Source organism: Rhinoderma darwinii, chromosome 7 (genome assembly GCF_050947455.1).
Source record: "Rhinoderma darwinii isolate aRhiDar2 chromosome 7, aRhiDar2.hap1, whole genome shotgun sequence".
Classification (NCBI taxonomy): domain Eukaryota; kingdom Metazoa; phylum Chordata; class Amphibia; order Anura; family Rhinodermatidae; genus Rhinoderma; species Rhinoderma darwinii.
The window spans coordinates 30,681,833-30,702,189 of NC_134693.1; the positions used below are offsets into that span (position 1 = coordinate 30,681,833).

The 20,357-nt window shown below is 43.7% G+C and overlaps 1 protein-coding gene across 9 annotated transcripts in view; it reads left to right on the forward strand.

Annotated features, from left to right (window-relative positions):
• Positions 1–20,357, forward strand: part of RASAL2 (RAS protein activator like 2) — a 280,442-nt gene that overhangs the window by 200,738 nt on the left and 59,347 nt on the right. For 7 of the 9 annotated variants that reach the window (XM_075833092.1, XM_075833093.1, XM_075833090.1 and 4 more), the window contains one exon: positions 8,805–8,911. In XM_075833092.1, coding sequence (XP_075689207.1) covers positions 8,805–8,911 — 107 coding nt within the window. Of the gene's footprint in view, positions 1–7,480; positions 7,605–7,981; positions 8,070–8,804; positions 8,912–20,357 lie in introns of those variants that run through there. The other 2 variants (XM_075833099.1, XM_075833095.1) reach the window with 2 other exon arrangements.

Genomic DNA, 20,357 nt, shown 5'->3' on the forward strand with positions numbered 1-20,357 from the left:
TTTGATTTAGGTGATAATCGCCCAGCCCTAACCAGACGTATATTTCATGGCCATAAATCGGTAGCCACTTGTCACATCCTTCAACATAAAGAAAAGATGGAGCATTTTCCATGTCCTGAGTGAGAGAAGATGTCACAAGTAATGATTACATTCTGTAGACTTGGTAGCTTGGAAATATACAATGGTTTTACATTGATCTGGCAATGTTCTGGAGAGCATAAATATTATAACATGACGTATTGAAGGACCGGACTGCTTGTCAATAACGTACACGGACCTGAGGAGGGTGATCATCACTCCTACGCCTTCCTTTTCTGCTGTTCATACACTAAGCTCCTTGGTAACAAAAAATCAAGTATACAGAAATAGCAGATTGGACATATTGGTGAGAGATCCTGATTCTGCAGTTCTCGCCGTCTATTTCCGTCACTAGTTGCCCTGTAGTGCAGCGAGGCTTCTCCTTTTTACCTGATGTCATTTGTCTTCATATAACTTGCTCGTGTTTTCCGAGGTTACATCATGTTGAGTTGACCTTATAAAAAGTTCTAAAACACAATTTGCTTAAATTGATCTAGCGCCAGTGGCCTTCAAGTACAATTCATTTATCTCCTTATATAAAATAACATTTTGATGTTGGAAATGTCACATAACTAAGGAAAATGTATCCAATTATCTGTCCTCGCTTCTTTGTTCTATTGTTCTAAAGACAGTGAAGAGGAAGATGGAAGCATCTCGGATGATGGGATGGTTATTACTGTCTCATGATTAAGGGCTCTCTATAGGCAGTGGTGGTTGCACGCTCTGTGGAAGGAAGAGCTGCGCCGCATCATTTAATTGACCACTAAGCCTGAAAAAGAAGTTGCTTTCTGTAAGTGATACTAAAAGCATCACACTTATGGGATTAGAAAAAGTGTTCTGCTTATTTGTCTGGAAAGAGTGCCACTCTTGTCCATGGGCTGTGTCTGGTATTGCAGGTCAGCCCCTTTAAACGTAATGGATCTGAGCTGCAATACCAGACTCCGCCTACGGACAAGAGTGGCACTGTTACTGGACAGAAAAAAACAGATCCTTTCTAATCTCAAACAACCCCTTTAAGTGGTGGCAGTCTTCTTTTTTCACCTTTTAGGGTATGTTCACACCGGGCGGATGGGCTGCGTAAAAGTACACAGCGTATCCACTCTGGGCGGCCAAAAAAACGTACCAGATAGTGGTGCAGTTTTTCGTCCGGAATCTCCGCTGCGAAAACTGCATATAAAATTAAAAAAAAGTGATACTTACCCAGCCATGGCGACGCGTCCCTGTGTGACAGTCTTGCAGCCCGGCCTCCTGGGATGGCGTTTCATCTCCTGTGACCGCTGCATACTGTGATTGGCTGCAGCGATCACATGGGATGAAACGTCCTCTCAGGAGGCCGGGCTGGATGAAAAACACAGAATTCTGGGAAAGCATAAGATTTTTATTTATTTTTTATCTAAATTGCATTTTTTGCAGTGGTGTCGCTGCTTTTTCCCCTGCAAAAAAACCCCCTGCAACATCTGCTATTTTTGTTGTGAGTTTTACCTTCCCATTGAATTCAACGGGGAAAACCTGCAACAAATGAGCAGATCCAATAACAATTGATATGATGCGGATTAAAAAAACGCACCGCAGGTCGATTTCTAAAAGCGTTTTGTCCGCTCAACATTTACACAACGAGTGAATGAGATTTGTTCAAAGCTCATCCACTTTAATGCTACCGTATTATGCTGCAGATTTTCCGCAACGAAATCCTATATAGTATTTACGCTACGTGTGAACTTACCCTTATGTAAAACTAATTTAAAGTAATGAGATCCGATAAATTAGTAAAATGCATTTGTTATGTCATCCTATTGGATATGCAAAAGTGAAGGGGGACACCTCTATAGATTAATTATTTGACCATGTTGTGATGTGCACATGCGGACGAAACCACGCTCACGTGCGGGTGGCTAATGGTCGAACGATATTGCTGCTAACACTGTGGTGCTACTGGCAAAATCGTGCAGCCATTTGCGGGTTCTGCTAACGCTTTGTGTTCTCACCCTAAGGCCTAATTCACACGAGCGTGAATCACGTCCGTGTGCTGTGCGTTGAAACAACGCACAGCACTCGGACCCATTGATTTCAATGGGGCCATTCACACGCTCGTGATTTTTCACGAAGCGAGAGTCTGCTGCGTAAAACTCACTGCATGTCCTAAATTAGTGCGTTATCACGCACCTACGCGCCTATTGAAGTCAATGGGTGCGTGAAAACCACGCACCGCACACGGATGCACATGTGTGTGCGGTGCGTGATTTACGCATCAATTCAATTGAAAATATTTTTTTTTTTAAAAGATGTGCTTTGCGAGTGCATGAATAACCCTCGTAAAGCACACTGATGCATAACGCATCACACACGAACCACACGTGAATCTGATACGCCCGTGTGAATGAGGCCTAAGGCGGGATTCACACGACCGGGTCCCGCCCGAGTGTCGGCCGGTAAAATCGGCCATTTTGCCCGGCCGGTTTGCATAAAGTTTTGCATCCGTTCCGGGCCGGGCAGATCTGGACAGTGACATCAGCGGCAACTCCTGAAGGGGAATCCCCATGTGTTCGGGGATTCCGCTTCAGGAGTTTCCCCTGATGTCACTGCCCAGATATGGACAGAGACATCAATCGCTCTATCCAGGAGCGGAATCCCCGAAAACACGGGAATTCCGCTCCTTCAAGGAGCTAAAGTGGGGCTAGCAGAGCAGGGAGATACCTCCCTGCTCTGCTATAGTGGCGTCGCTACAGTAGTAGCAGCCGCAGCAGCTGCTAGCGGCGCCATGGAAGGTGTCGCCGGGCCAGGGCGCTTTTAAAACAAGCAGGGGAAGGGAGCCAGCGCAGCGCTCCCTCCACCTGCTGTACACCCCGGCCCTGCCACACAGTGTACAGCGTACAGCCATTCGTCCGAATGGCATCAACTCCTCCTCCTCACATGCACTCTGCGCTGTGAGGAGGAGGAGGAGATAGAGCGCAAGCCACGGAAAACCCGGCCATCACTCGGGACACATTCCGGTGATGGCCGTGTATTACCCGGCCCCATAGACTTCTATGGGGGCCGGGTACCCGGCCGAAAATAGAGCATGTCCTATTTTTTGACGGCCGGTTTTCCCGGCCGTCAAAAAATCGGTCGTGTGAATAGCCCCATTAGGGGTCTATTATTCCTAATGCAGCCGGGTGCCGGCCGATTTATGAACGGCCGGCACCCGGCCGGGAAACCCTGTCGTGTGAATGAGGCCTAAGGCTTTATTCACACGACCACCGCATGTCGGCCACATTTCCCGGACCGAACAAAGTTCAGGGAGCCGGGCTCCTAGCATCATAGTTCTGTATGACGCTAGGTGTCCCTGCCTCCCCGCGGGAATATTGTCGCTACCTGAACTGTGTTCGCTCCGTGATATACGGACCGCATGTCGGCCGCATTTCCCGGATGTCCGGTTAACGCAGGTAATTCTGTGGGTAAAATCCACACCTAATAGTATGGGTTTTTTTAATGCGTTTTTTTTTTTTTTTAAACTAGTCAGATAAAATTTGCAAGCGGAAACGCAAGATTGACATTCTACAGATTTTAAAATACACACCGCAGGTCTATTTACCTGCAGAAAAAAATATGCAACATGTAGATGGGATTTCTTGAAATCTCATTTACTTTTCTGGTACTATATTACGCTGCGAATTTGCCGCACAAAAATAATCGCGGAAAATCCGCACGTAATACGCATCGTGTGCATTTGGCCTAAGGCGTTGTTCTCACAGTTCAGATCTGATGCTGTTTTTACATGTATTTTAAAGCTAAAACCAGTAACGGAACCTAAACAGAAGGGAATACATTCAGGCCTTATAGGTCTGCTCTCCTGGGTCAAATTCTGGTTTTCGCTTAAAAAATGCATGCAAAATCTGCAGCAAATCTGCACTGTGTGAGCAAGGCTCAAAGCTAAATCAACATCCAAGGTCCGGGAATGGTGGGATACATGACATGGATGTTCTCCTGGTCTCATTTCTCAATAACAAAGAGGTCTGCAAAGCAAATAAATACAGTGAAGGAAATAAGTATTTGATCCCTTGCTGATTTTGTAAGTTTGCCCACTGTCAAAGACATGAGCAGTCTAGAATTTTTAGGCTAGGTTAATTTTACCAGTGAGAGATAGATTATATAAGAAAAAAAAACAGAAAATCACATAGTCAAAATTATATATATTTATTTGCATTGTGCACAGAGAAATAAGTATTTGATCCCCTACCAACCATTAAGAGTTCAGCCTCCTCCAGTTACACGCTCCAAATCAACTTGGTGCCTGCATTAAAGACAGCTGTCTTACATGGTCACCTGTATAAAAGACTCCTGTCCACAGACTCAATTAATCAGTCTGACTCTAACCTCTACAACATGGGCAAGACCAAAGAGCTTTCTAAGGATGTCATGGACAAGATCATAGACCTGCACAAGGCTGGAATGGGCTACAAAACCATAAGTAAGACGCTGAATGAGAAGGAGACAACTGTTGGTGCGGTGCAATAGTAAGAAAATGGAAGACATACAAAATTACTGTCAATCGACATCGATCTGGGGCTCCATGCAAAATCTCACCTCGTGGGGTATCCTTGATCCGGAGGAAGGTGAGAGCTCAGCGGAAAACTACACGGGGGGAACTTGTTAATGATCTCAAGGCAGCTGGGACCACAGTCACCAAGAAAACCATTGGTAACACATTACGCCGTAATGGATTAAAATCCTGCAGTGCCCGCAAGGTCCCCCTGCTCAAGAAGGCACATGTACAGGCCCGTCTGAAGTTTGCAAATGAACATCTGGATGATTCTGAGAGTGATTGGGAGAAGGTGCTGTGGTCAGATGAGACTAAAATTGAGCTCTTTGGCATTAACTCAACTCGCCGTGTTTGGAGGAAGAGAAATGCTGCCTATTACCCAAAGAACACCGTCCCCACTGTCAAGCATGGAGGTGGAAACATTATGTTTTGGGGGTGTTTCTCTGCTAAAGGCACAGGACTACTTCACCGCATCAATGGGAGAATGGATGGAGCCATGTACCGTCAAATCCTGAGTGACAACCTCCTTCCCTCCACCAGGACATTAAAAATGGCTCGTGGCTGGGTCTTCCATCACGACAATGACCCGAAACATACAGCCAAGGCAACAAAGGAGTGGCTCAAAAAGAAGCACATTAAGGTCATGGAGTGGCCTAGCCAGTCTCCAGACCTTAATCCCATCGAAAACTTATGGAGGGAGCTGAAGATCCGAGTTACCAAGCGACGGCCTCGAAATCATAATGATTTACAGATGATCTGCAAAGAGGAGTGGGCCAAAATTCCATCTAACATGTGTGCAAACCTCATCATCAACTACAAGAAACGTCTGACTGCTGTGCTTGCCAACAAGGGTTTTGCCACCAAGTATTAAGTCTTGTTTGCCAAAGGGATCAAATACTTATTTCTCTGTGCACAATGCAAATAAATATATATAATTTTGACGTGATTTTAATTTTTTTTTTTATATAATCTATCTCTCACTGGTAAAATTAACCTAGCCTAAAAATTCTAGACTGTTCATGTCTTTGACAGTGGGCAAACTTACAAAATCAGCAAGGGATCAAATACTTATTTCCTTCACTGTAGATCTTGTAAGTAGTTATTCAGAGGATGGGGTGGACGTTAGCTCTAAGGCCACGTTCACATGTGGCAGATTTTCAATGTACAGTAGTAAATGTGGTTTTATTATAAAAAGTGAGTGTGGCTATGAGGGCATTCTTTCTATTTTCATATTTAGCATGCTGAATTTTGCTGCAGATTTCCTACAGAAACGCCGTGGATTTCACCCATTGTACTGAAATGGGTGAAATCCATGTCAATCTGCACAAATATCTTACAGATTTTTTTTAATGCAGGTTTAGGCCCCATTCACACGGCCGAGCCTGTAATCACGGGCCGTGATTGTGGGCACGGTCGGCTTGCAGACAGCTCCCCGCCTTTTCGGCCCGTGCTCCCATACAAAGTATGGGAGCACGAACCGTAAAAAGCAAAAGATCGGACCTGTCTTATCTTTTGCGGTACACTTCTACGGCCCGGACACCTTCACGTAAATACACGGGAAGGTGTCCGTGAACAATAGAAAATAATGTGTCCGTAATTGCGGACCGTAATAACTGTCCTCAATTACAGACAATTTTTTACGGTCGTGTGCATGGGGCCAAACTGCACGTTCTTGTTGAGCAAATCCATTTCTGGCTGATTTTTTTTAGTTCTTGATATTTACGTCATTTTTTCATGTTTGTGAATTCTTTACATAGTTCTGTAATCCAGTCTTGTCTGTTATCACTAAAACCACTCCAACCTGTCCTGCTCTAGATTTATTAGTAACTTTGCATGATGCTAATGTTTAGTATAATTTTTTTTAGGGAAAAAGAAGGTTTTTCTCTATTTTTATTGCCTCATTTGTGCGGAGGGTTAACCTCTCCCACTGCCTCCTGAAATGCTGCATAGGCTGCTGGACGGTGTCTCATTGTACTCGCTCTTTTATTAGTGCTCATTTTTGTGTTTATCAGTTGCCAGATTTTTCCCCTGGACTAAGTGCAGATGACAAGAAATGAAATAGAAGCCATTGAGCAGAGGAGGGCTGCATTGATTTTGCAGCAGGTGATAATGCAATCGTAGTGTGCAGCAAGCCGGGGGTGGATGGGGAACGAAAGACATCTAATTTTGGAAGAGCTGAGATGGTATAGATTTCTGTCCCAGCTCGAAGGAACCGCAGCCGGTGCTCAACATAGCAACAACTTCTCATAGATCCGCATGGAAGGCCGTTCACAATGTATTACTTGAGCAGATACAAGTCGTAAGGACAAAAAAACAGCAATGAGAGCCATTGAGCCGGCCAGTGATATGCAGGATAGAAAAAATGTCCAGTGAGGAGGAAGAGTCCGAGTTGCCGGCTGGTAATATCGGAGCCTTCACGTTAACAAACATCCCTTTCTCTGACTGCTGAGTGAGCTGTAATTTCGCAGAGGAGGCAATTATCGTGGAATATTAAAGGGGAAAAAACGGACTATTGTGGTTTTATCCAGGACGCCATTGAGATTGTGTTTAGATGAGATCTTTATACTTTGCCTTATCTCTGCCACGATTTTTCTCTTTTCGTGAGCTGTTTCTTCAAAAATTCCTGAGAGTCCTGTTGTCTTAGTAAATCCGAGATCTTTTTTTTTTTCTTCTCTTCTTTTTTTCTCTGTCTTTCAGAGTACTGGAAATCCAGGTGCAGAAGGAGCAGTAGTTTTTTGTTGTAGTTTTCTTGTCTCTGATGTTTTTTTTATGTATTGTTTGTGTTGTGTCTTCTGTTATTATTAGACTCATAAGTTTGATGTGATGTATTTTTATTTGTGCCACCGAAACATTGAGCTTTCCGTGTTGCTGTTCGGTAGGGGCGAGCCTCCTTTGCTTCTTCCGTTTTATATTTATCTCCTTGGAACGTGTCATTGCCTAGATAACTGATAGTTTGTCTTTTCAGGGAGAGTCGTTCTGCACTGGCACAGACTGGCAGCACTTTTCAGTAAGTGCTTATTGTTTGCACAGACTGGGGAGCACTGATGACACTTTCTCCCACTAAATAGCAAGAGTGTTTCAGCATCTGTAAATAGCTTGATATCTAATGAGGATGTGCAGGGAAGGCAATTGATTGAATAGCTGCAGTCTTGTGTGTATCTCCTTGCTCTCTGCACACTGGCAGGGGAGGGGGAGCAGAAGGATCGGATCCTGCTTCTTTCTGAATTGGAAGTAGCACGGATCCCTTGGGCCAAAAGGCCAGGATTGTTCGTCTTTGCTGCACCAGATTCCCCGAGAAGAGTGGAATATGCCAGGCTGCACGGGCTCAGCGATTACTCCTGTCATTCCCGAGGACCGGTGGAGGGCTGCGTAAGATATAAATCCGGTTCCATGTGTGGGATTCTTTGTTGCATCTCAGAAGTTGGATTCAGCCCAACCTTTGACGTAGAAATGGGTAGCACTTGCAATAAAGGTACTCCTAAAGAATGAGGGCCATTTTATTTTCTTAAGTTGCCCTCGGTTTCTTTTTTAAAGTGCATGTCTAGATTGTTGAAGCCATCTTTTAACCCTTAAATACCCAGTTAAAACTCCATAAATTATTATACACGTTATTAAATACATTAACGAATCTGCTGCTTTATTGCTTATTGCGATATCTGCAAACATTTTATTTATTCTCTCTTTCATTTTTGCGTTGGCTTTTTGGTTTGTCACGTGGTTATTCAGTCCATTGGAATAACTGCTTACCTAAGTTTTTACATGTTTCTAATAAGTAAAATCGATTTTGCAATGTTTTATTATTGCGTAACGTCAAGGCTGAATGTATTACGACTAAATGTTTTCTTGCCCTGCACTTTTTCCGATTCTCACAAGTTGTGTGCGCGTTTCGCTCAACTTTTTATCTTGTAACAACTCCTAGTCTCCTCCGTGGAATTCACCTATTCAACGTGCTGAGATATATTGTTATCCGCTCCCAGAGATCTGTATGTTTTAGTGTCTGCAGAGTTCTTTTATTTTGTCTGCTCAGAGGAGTCCAACTGTGAAATGTAAAGACCAATTCTCTTTTCACCCGGGACACTCACACATAAAGATGCTTGTTATTATTGCTCGTGAAGTTGTCATTCTTGTTCCGGGTGCAGAATGCATTTTTATTGACAGCCTCTCTTTTTCTCATGTCCTCTCTTTCTTCTTTTTTTCCTCTCCGCAGAGGTGCCAGCTGAGAGGTCACCACGAAGGAGAAGTATCTCGGGGACCAGTACATCTGACAAGGCCAACTCCATGGACCCTGCAAGCTCCTCTCCTTTTAAAGTCCCTGTAAGTCGCTTGTAATGATTTGTATTGGACAGGGGTTTTCGGTGTTCGCTGCATACAGAGCGAGCAGGCAGTAGATCTGCAGCATGTGCTGTATTCATATGTCCATGGGAAAATAGTGCTGCAATAATCTAGAAAATAGCTGAGAAGCTCCGGTCATGTATTTTTTACTCTCTTCCATGCATCTACCATATATTTGTAGATGTATAGGATATGTAGTCATGTACATGCACGCTTACATGTATCCATACAGGTGTGATAGTATTTGACTGACAACACTGGACACCAAGGTAGGCGAGATGTTTCAAGTGTTTTAATATTTTTTTCAGACATTCTCGCGTTATCTTGGGTTGCCACGTGGGTGACAACCACTAATAGCTGCAATGACTGTGCCAGTAGGGGGCGTCGCTCAGCTTTCCATTGACCCTTCATTGCATATACATTTGCATTGTTTTGGAACGTAGATCTACATAATCACGCAGATTTATTTGCCATTCAGTTTCCAGCCCCCATGGCAGAGCATAGTGGTGTCAGTAATAAGGCGGTCAGCCGCTGCAGAATTCTGCAGATAGCTAAAGGGTTAAGCTGGTTTATGCCATTAGTGTAGTTTAGTAGTTGTATGAATGGAGCAGGATGTCAGGTTTCTCTGCAAGTAATAACCATCAGTGCCCAATCTGATTAAGAATCACTACAGCATTATGATTGTACATTAGGTGCAGTTAGAAGGCCCCTGGTAGTGTTAATACTGATGCAGCAAGGACCTACTTTTGTCTAGCGGAGAGTGTAATTGGATGTGAGGGAATGCCGTCTGCCGCTAGCACCTCTCTGGTCCTGGTAAGTGTAACAAAAGCCAACTCAGTCAGCAAAAGTGAAGGTCAGGAAAAACATGCTGAGATGTTCCAGCTGCTGGTGCTCCTGTCTTCCGCAGTCACAGATTTCATCCTCTGTGCGCCCAGCACTACTAGGCAAGAAGTTCACAATATGGCCCTATACTTGGAACCAGTTCTTTATTGTGTCATGTACCAAGACCTGCAGAACTCCATCTATTAAAACACATTACAACCTTTTGTTTGCAATAGGAAATGCTTTGTTACCTAAGAATTATTATTTACATAGCACCAGCTGGTATCGTAGTTTACAGACCATAAGAGGCACCAATAATAAGCATAAAAAGACGGAAGAAAGATTCCTACTGTTCATTTCCTATAGGCAATATTTAGTTGATGTGGTACAAACATAATGTATGAAAACCAGAATACCTTATCAGATTTGCCAGCCACAGTGCCCCATCACATTTGCCAGCCACAGTGCCCCATCACATTTGCCAGCCACAGTGCCCCATCACATTTGCCAGCCACAGTGCCCCATCACATTTGCCAGCCACAGTGCCCCATCACATTTGCCAGCCACAGTGCCCCATCACATTTGCCAGCCACAGTGCCCCATCACATTTGCCAGCCACAGTGCCCCATCACATTTGCCAGCCACAGTGCCCCATCACATTTGCCAGCCACGGTGCCCCATCACATTTGCCAGCCGCAGTGTCCCATCACATTTGCCAGCCGCAGTGTCCCATCACATTTGCCAGCCACAGTGCCCCATCACATTTGCCAGCCACAGTGCCCCATCACATTTGCCAGCCACAGTGCCCCATCACATTTGCCAGCCACAGTGCCCCATCACATTTGCCAGCCACAGTGCCCCATCACATTTGCCAGCCACAGTGCCCCATCACATTTGCCAGCCACAGTGCCCCATCACATTTGCCAGCCACAGTGTCCCATCACATTTGCCAGCCACAGTTCCATTTCATTATCGGGGACAGACTTGCCATTAATCCTCTCCACTGAGCCTAGCAGCCAGTATAAGTTCCTATACAGGAGGAAAGTATCCTGGCTGCTTCTGTTGTAAGCATGGGGTGCGTGACTAGAAGATCCTAGCAGAGCCGACACTTTACAGATTTTCTATGCTGTGTGTACAAATGTTCATGATGGAAACTTTGTTACAATTCACCGTTGCAGATTTCTGTATAACTACTGGTCAATGTAGCACAGCATGCAGCACTATTTTGTTCAGGAAAATGACGGCTATTATGATGGACACCATGACGGAACATTGTAAAATTGATGGGTTCTGTTGTCGGCCATTGGTGTCCATCATGTGACGGATCCGTCACTGCGATTATTTTCATTGTTCTGCGCCTACGATGGAGCAGAACAACGGAAACGACACAGATGTGAACCGAGCCTTATTTGCTCACTGAACAGTCATACTTTACAGACAACACAGAATTTCTGTACGCACCGCACAATACAGGCTGCTTCCGTGCACTGCCAGGTCCTTACATACACACAGATTCTCCTGCTTTCATGCATTTGGACTATTAGACACACCAGCAGATTTCTGCACAGTGTAAACTACTGTTGTTCTTTTTTAAAAGTGTATTTAATAGTATCAAAAATATAGAATTCATACAAAATGTGACAAACAATGTTCACTGTATTGTATAGGGACAATTCACAAAAGGAGAGTGGATTTTGCCGTGTAAAGGTCTATGAGGAGCTGGCTGGATTCTGTATTGTGAGAGGGGTCTACAAAGCTGTAACCACTTAAATGAAGTCAGAAATGTATATAATGAAGTAAAATGCGGTGCTGGGGAGTGCGGCCATCTTGCTCCCCCTCTGGTGCTGGACCACAGGCAGCAGGTGTAGGCATCCCATTTCTGAACCTTTTGCAGCTACATAGGGGCCCTGCGTGCAGGCCTTTTGCATAGTTTGCGTTACTGAAGAAGGGCTTGTAAACCATGGAAATACACTGTCTCCTTGTCTGTGTGGCATCACAAGCATCTATATCTGTGTGTCCGCCCCTGGCTGGTGCCATGTATCAGCATACCATGTCAGCCATTGCAGTGAATGTGGGTGACACGGTGAGAACTTTAATAAATAGCAGGGCCAAATAAAGAAGCCTTCCCTAATGAATACTTGTTTACAGATGGAGTTTCCCTTTAGGGTATGTTCACACATTGCGGAATTAGTTTATGATCATCAATACTGTCTCTAGTTATTGAACAAGTATGTCAGTCATGTCAGCAATTCTTGTAAACTTATATTACAGACTGCCGTTACAACTATGACTGTGATAGCTGCCACATTTACATATAGATAGTATATGTGACATAATACATTATCCAAGGTCTGCAGCATAAAATCTGTCCTCCTATGTAAGACTATTCGCCAGTAACACCATTATTCTAATTACACATATACAGTGAATGGCAAATGTATTCACCCCTGGTGTTTTACAACCTGAAATTAAAATGGATTTTAAATGTGATTTTATGTAATGGACCTGACAAAATGGTCCAAATTTTTACGGTGGAATGGAAAAAAAATTCCTGTTAAAAAAATAATGATAAAAAGAATAACTCAAGACTGAAAAGTTATGAGTGCATATGTATTTGCCCTTTTTGCTATGAAAACCTAAATAAGGTGTTGTCAAACCAATTCACTTCAGAAGTCAAATAATTTGTTAAATAAGGACCCCCTTTGTGCAATAAAGTGTCACATGATCTGTCACGTGATGTCAGTATAAATATTGATGCTATGAAAGGCCCATGAGTGTGTAATACCACTAAGCAACATGAAGACCAAGGAGCTCTCCAAACAGGTCAGAGACAAAGTTGGGGAGAAGTATAGATCAAACCTGACAAGAGAAGGCTACCCACCAAGACTCAGACCGGGCAAGGAGGACATTAATCAGAGATTAAAAAAGAGACACCAACGATAGCGGAGATGGAAGTATCTATCCATAGGACCACTATAAGCCATACACTCCACAGAGCGGTGCTTTATGGAAGAGTGGCCAGAAAAATGCCATGGCTCAAAGAAAAACATAAGAAAACACATTTTGAGCTCGACAAGCAGTATGTGGCAGACTCCCCAAACAGACGGAAGGTTCTCTGGTCAGAGAAGACTAAAATTCAGCTTTTTAACCATTATGGGAAACTTTGTGTGGCGCAAACCCAACGCTTCCCATCACCCCAAGAACACCCATAGTGAAGCATAGTGGTGGCAGCATCAAGTGTGGGGGCATAGACTGGAAAACTGGTCAGGATTGAAGGACAAATGGATGGCAGTAAATACAGGGCAATTCTTTCAGAGATTTGAGACTGGGCGAAGTTCACCTTCCAGCAGGACGTCCCTAAACATACAGCTAAAGATACACTGGAGGGGTCTAAGGGGAATCTAATTGAGAATCTGTGGCATGGCTTGAAGACGCTGTACACCAACGCAACCCATCTAACTGGAAGGAGTTGGAGCAGTTTTGTCTGGAAGAACGGGCAAAAATCCCAGTGCCTAGATGTGCTAAGCTAATAGGGACATACTCCAAGAGACTTGCATCTGTAATTGCAGCAAAGGGTGACTTCACAAAGTATTAACTTTCAGGGGGTGAATACATATTCACATTAAAATTCTCAGTTTTTTTGTATTAATTATTGTTGTTTTTTTTGTCACAGTAAAAAATAATAAAATGGTACAAAACCCCACCCAAAAAAAATCTATTTAAATTCAAGGTTATAATGCAACAAAAGAGTAAAAACATCCGGTGTGAATACTTTTGCAAGGTACTCTAATTATGTAATTACATTGTACAAATTAATACCCCACTTCTAGAGATGCTTTACAAGGTAGCGTTATACTATATGGCTACACATGTAGGTGGGAACAGCTATAGCCTTTGCACCAGGGCCCAGGATCTCCATTGTATGCCCCAGTAACCTGTTTTGCATCTCAAGTTATATAGAAAAGTGTATATATACAGAATATTACACCGTTTTAAAATTAGACCCCACCATCCTCCCCCCGCCCCACCAGGATCTTGATTTCTATCAGTTTATCATTTCGATTTTGATGCTTGGCTTCACTACTCGAAGGGCCAAATAAAATCCTGCTTGGGGATATGGTTTGCCAAATCTCTGTAAGTTGGGCCTGACGTATGCCTATATTACTGTTTTAATTGCTTCCCAGGGACCCTGCAGCCAGTATGAATGACAAGTTGTTGCTGCAAAATGAAGGCTGGCTTTTGTCAAATCATTGTGCCTGACCAGCATGTCTTGTGTTCCTGTATCTCAGGCCATTTCTTGTGACGTTTGGTACAGTTTATTGTATACTATTCTCTGAGTGTCTAAATGAAGATGTGTTCCATAGGATTGCCTTGACACAAAATGCGTGCAACTTAATGGTTAACTGCAAGCTTGATGTGCTACAACTCTATCTCTATAGTCAAATTACAATTCAATGCTTTGTCATGTGACTAAAAAAAATATTGTACGACTTTGACGTGGCTTGACACAACTGCTATGGTGTAGCCGAACCTTAAAGAAGACCTCCCGCCGAAACACAGATTCCCATCACTGCATCCCCCACCTGATTGTCTATATAGTTTTGGACGTCCTATGTTTTTTGTACTCCCTTTCCTTCTGTTACGGCTTCCTGTCGGCTTCTGATCAGACGCCATTTGAATTTTAGATTTCACTTTGCTTTCGCTACCTCTGCACTATGCTATCAATACGTGATGCCTGAGTACATCAATACAGAAGGCGCTAGAGCCAGTCCCATCTCTGCCTGCTGGGAGGACAGTGTGATTATCCTTCCCTCAGTATGCTCCTAAAAAAAGATAAAAGATTATAAGTATAGAGATAAGGCCCTTTTACACGGGTCAATTATTGGGCAAACGAGCGTTCACAGAACGCTCGTTCCCGATCATTGCCCTCTGTAAACAGGGCAACGATGAACAAGCGAATGTTCGTTCATTGGCTGGTTTGTATAGTTTTCGCAGCCGAAAATATGCCCAGGAGCCGTCCTCTGCACTTGCATAGAGCTGCCAAAAGGTGGCCAGACAGGGATCTGCTGCAGCATGCATGCTCCCGACAGCCTGGCCATACTCCCTGAAAGACTCGGTAAGAAGTGTGCAAGCGCGCGGCCAATGCTCTTAGACTGCGCCCGTGGCCGTGATCGATAGCAACTGCCAAAATACACAAATTGGTACACTGGGTGGAGGAGAAGTAAGAGCTACAGAACGGTTTCCTTTTAATGTAATTGCAAAAATCAATATACTGTATTTACATTCTTTAACATGTTAACTTGCGTTGCTAAGATGGGAATACCCTTTTGAGGTGTATAGCTACCTTATCTCTCATAGAAGTTTGTGTCCCTCTGTGTGGTACAGCCCATGCAGTTTTATAATACAGGATGTGTCACACGGGCAAAGGCCCAACCCTACGTTCAGCGTATGTGCCAGGAAAGCTTCTTGCGTACATGCCAAACATATCCATAGGCCCCCATTCCCTTGACGTACGTGATGTGAGCAAAGCCTTTCCCCATTGGCTCAAGCAGGAAAACCCTCATTCAAACTCTTATGCAACGGCCGCAGTGCGGTGAACTAAAAGCCATGCCCAATGCAACTCTCAACTATGGGTCAATTGAAAAGAAATCTATTTACAATGTAATTTCAAGTCTGTCCGTCCCCCATTCCTCCCACCGTTCCCCTAGTAAACTTAATGGACACACAATCTGAGCTTTAATGGACACTAAGGGTTCTCTTACACGGCCCGACATGGACCATGCAAACGAGCGCCAATCAACACTGTTTGGGAAGAAGCGATTGTTACTACAATCGTTCGTCCCCATACATTTCTATCATGTCGGCAGCATTTCTTTGTTCATCGGCTGATCATTGCCCTTTTTACAAAGTAATGATCGGGAACTAGCGTTCACATGAACGCTCATTTGCCCAATAATCGGCTCGTGTAAAGGGGTTTTAACTTTTCAAACAACTTTTACTAATCTCGTTGTATACCAGTTAGATATCAACTTTGTAAGTTACTTCTGTTAAAATGTTCGTTTTATCCATGCAAAATTTGTGTAAAGTTACTGCCACTAGGTGTCTCCCTTCCTGTCTTCTGATGTCCACACCCTGTTGTCAAGCAAAGACCGTCCCTGGTTACAGAGCAGAATTGATGGGCTGCATATAGCGGAGGGGGTGTCTCCTCACTGCCTGCCCATAGAAGTCTATGGCAATGGGAGGGGGAGCATGAGGAGGGAACAGACACGCTGCCAATTCAAGTCTGAGGAGAGGGAACAGGAGCAGAGTGAGAAACACAGGCTGCTGGTATGATTTCTATGTCGTCGCCCCCCCCCCCCCCCAGTGCTGTATTCTCAGCTACACTGCTCACTACAGCTGTATAATGTCCTCCATGCTGCTGCAGTGTGTATATTTATCTATGTATATAAATAAAATAAAAATAGGAGAGCAGGAGTCTCCTCTTCTATGTGTGCTGTGTATAGAAGATATATTAGGCTACATCCACTAGCTCAGAGAAAACTGAGAATTAGAGTCCGAGCCTGCAGAGGAGAAAGCTGCTAAACACTGCAGGATACAAGTCATATAATGTCCAGAAATAGTGTTAGTCTTCATGTACACACATACAGCCGCTCATTCTGAAAAGCCACCTGAAAAGTTAGGTACACTTTAACATAAGTCCCATAAAAGAAATAATGGAGCCACAGGTGACCTCCCCCTGCTGCAGTTTAGACTTTACTTTTCTTGGCAGGAGCGACTTCTCTCTCTTGCCTGATTTCACATTACTAAATTATAGTCTGTGATTCCCAACTCTGCATTATTATGATGAAATTATCCTGCGCCAGTGCTTTCCTGCATTAAGATGCCTCTTTCCCACCATCTTGAATCAATATTCCTTTAATATAATAAGCTGCTGTCTTGAATATGGTCTGTGCTGGGATATCCCTATTTTGTGCTAACAAATTGGCTTTACCATCAGTTGTGGGGTGCTACATCTTCCAGTAAGAAACGTATTATTTGAGCTCCGGTCATCTCTGGATTTTTTTAGGATGATGGCTATTAGTGTGGGCTTAGTTTATTACGAGAAGTTTTTGTTTCTAGTTATAGTTTCACAATATCTGGAGAGCCACAGGTTGCGGACCACTAATAAAAGGCTTAAAATGTCTGCATTAAAGGGTCATTCCCATCTCAAACATTTGTATCCACCTCATGAACACGCACCTTTCTCAAGAACGGAGGTCCCCTGCCTGACAAATGAGCCAGTTCTAATTTATAAAATTGTATAGGTGGACAGCTATTTCATGAGTGGCCCGCTTAAAGGGTTATTTCCATCTTAGACATTTATGGCATATCCACAGGACCCGCGCCTATGTTATGGATGGTGGTCCCTGACCCCATCTTGTCTGATGAGGTGGTCATGCAGGCGCGCGGCTCTCTATTCATTTCTATGACAGTTACGTAAACAGACTAAACCACTGTCCGCTGATACAATTCTATAAATAAAGAATGGTTAAGTTGTCAGACAGGGGTATCCTGAAATACCTCTGAGTTCTGTAGACTATTAAAGGGTTGTCCCATAATCAATATTTATCACCTATCTACATGATAGGTGGTAAATATTTGATCGGTGGGGGTCTGACCACTGGGACTCCCATTGATCCCGAGACCGTGCTTACCTTGCTGTTCCTAGGAGCCCCATAGGAATTGAGTGGTAATATACAATTCTCGGACACTGCTCCATTCATTTCTATGGGGCTGCCACAGATAGCGCTCGGCAACCCCATATAAATGAATGGCGGAATGGCCGAGCATGCGCACTATTGCTCCATTCATAAGGGGCTCCAAGGAACGGCACAGTAAGCCTCTTTTCGTGATCGTTGGGGGTACCAGCGGCTTGACCCCCACCGATCAGATATTTATCACCTATCCTGTAGATAGGTGAAAAATAATTATGCGAAAACCCCTTTAAGGTCTCCCGTGTTTTTTCTTTTTCATCTGATCTATCTTTATAAGTCTATGTATAACTATAAAACAAATAACCTTTAGTTTTACTTAACCAGATCGCCAGCAAATGCTCTGCATGAAATCTCCAAATGCGCACATTCATTTACATTTGCTGCATGCTTTTGTTATGACGGCTGAACACACAGACACATTGTGCATGAAATTGCTGATGGGAGCTCAGCGGAGCCTTGTTGCGCAGAACGCTCGCAGCATCGTTAGAGGTTTATCTCCAGCTTATTGACATTGATTGTCTAATTACGGTTCCCGATAGCGGATTTTATTCACATAGACTCAGTCCAGATGATTTATATAAAGAGCAGCAACTAACTTGATGAGAATTCTTAAACCGAGTGAAAATAATTTATAGGCTATTAACAGCGGTGTATGCAGTAAAAGTTCCTCACAAAGTTTCCAATCTCCATACGTTTTAATAAATAGGACCAACACATCAGAGGAAGGAGACGTACTCTATGTTTTGATATCTGCTGCATTGAAATTGGGTTCCTTGATGTTCTGCGGCGATATCAGCATGTTGATCGGTGCTCATGTTCTCCGTATAGAGCAATGATCAAAATGTGTGAGACCGAGCATTCTTTAACACGAATGATTGTTACCATACTTTTTGCATCTTGTCGGCAGCACATTTCCTTTACGCAGGGGGATGTACTTCCTACAAGCGACTATTTATTGGGCCACATAAAAGATGCGATAAGCCAAAAAACAAGAGTTTGATTTTTCGTACATTCGCTCGTGTGCCCAATCATCGGGCGTGTAAAAGGGCATTAATACGCCTTTATATTGTGTATTTTACGCCCAAATAGTGTCCTTGCTGCCGTGCGATATATTAATTACATGCACGTCCTTTTGTAAAAGTCGAGTGGAAAGTCGGCGTGGCTTACTTCTTGGCCTGGATTTAGACCGATTTGGGGAAAAAATGCACAAATTAGAAAAAAGTAAGCGTCGAAAAATTGCCGTAATTTTAGCCAACTCCCACGTTAATGGCAGTGGCGTATGTTGTGACAGTTTTTTAAAGAAGCCACATACGTTTAAAAATTTGTTGCAATAAAGTAGCTAGCTTCAACTTGGACATTGGCTAAAATAATGAAGCTTTTGTTAAATCTGAGCTAGTGTTTCAATTCCTCACAATTTTCAAGATCTACATTTGCTGCCAGTGAATAGAAACATTCCTTGATCATGAAAGTATTGCCCTGATTATAAGTAGCAGAGGTGCACAGCACTTGGAAGGGCTTATTAGAGCAAATGGATGTCGTAAAGGGACCCCGTCCCCAATTAAGTACCCCCATTCAAATGGTCAGCATGTAATACTATAATACTGAAAGTCAGTCATTTCTTTCATGCTGGCTATTGGTGCCGGCAGCTGTGAGCACAAAATCTCTTAATAAAATAATAAATCATTTACTGCAGTTTCAGAAGTCATTTCTTATAAAAATCTGTCCCAGAGGCATCGCTGTTACTGGAGCATTTATGTTAGGAAATCTGTAAATTTTTCAGGGATGTAATTTGCTCATTGGCACCGAACTTCTGAACATAATACCTGGAAATAATAGTCTTTGAGTTACCCTCTTGTGTGAAGACTTTTAAGGTTTTATTTAAGCATCGCTTGGTATTCTGCACAAGTAAAAGATGCTCAGTGACTATCACTAATGGCAGCCGTTGCAGCACCCGTAGGGCTGTCCCCCACTTTTGTGCACTCACTGAATATTATGCGAATCTGCGTTATTTTGCGGAAGTACTTTTATTTTCATTCTATTTTGTCTGTGTCCGTTAAAAGGGTTGTCCAATCAGAAGAAATTTAAAGGCCATCAACATCTGATCAGTGGGGGTCCTACTGTCGGCACCTCCATCGATCAGCTGTAGTGAAGGAACTGTGGCGCTCGTAAGAACGTTGCTTCCCCTTCATTACTGTCACTGCTCGTACGAACGCTGCTTCCCCTTCATTACTCACTGCTCGTACCGTGAATCGCTGACACACTTGTAGCATGGGTTCACAGTATTACAGCCTTCTATTGAAGTGTAATACTGTTAGGCTGGGTTCACACGAGCACATTAACGTTCGTAATGGACGGACGTATTTCGGCCGGAAGTCCTGGTCCGAACTCAGTGCAGGGAGCCGGGCTCCTAGCATCGTAGTTATGTATGACGCTAGGAGTCCCTGCCTCTCCGTGGAACTACTGTCCCGTACTGAAAACATGATTACAGTACGGGACAGTAGTCCTGCAGCGAGGCAGGGACTCCTAGCATCGTACATAACTATGATGCTAGGAGCCCGGCTCCTTGCCCTGTGTTCGGTGCGGGACTTGCGGCCGAAATACGTCCGTCAATTATGGACGTTAATGTGCTCGTGTGAACCCAGCCTTACAAGTGTATTGGCGATTCACAGTATACGCACATAAGAAATTAAGGAGAATCAGCGCTCATACGAGCGCCGCAGCCCCTTCAAAACGGCTGATCGGCGGGGGTGCCGTTAGTCAGACCCCCAGCAATCAGATAAGCCATACATTTCTTATGACTGGATAACACAGGTGCATGGCTTGTTACAGTATGTGTATCAGAGCTGTGTCTT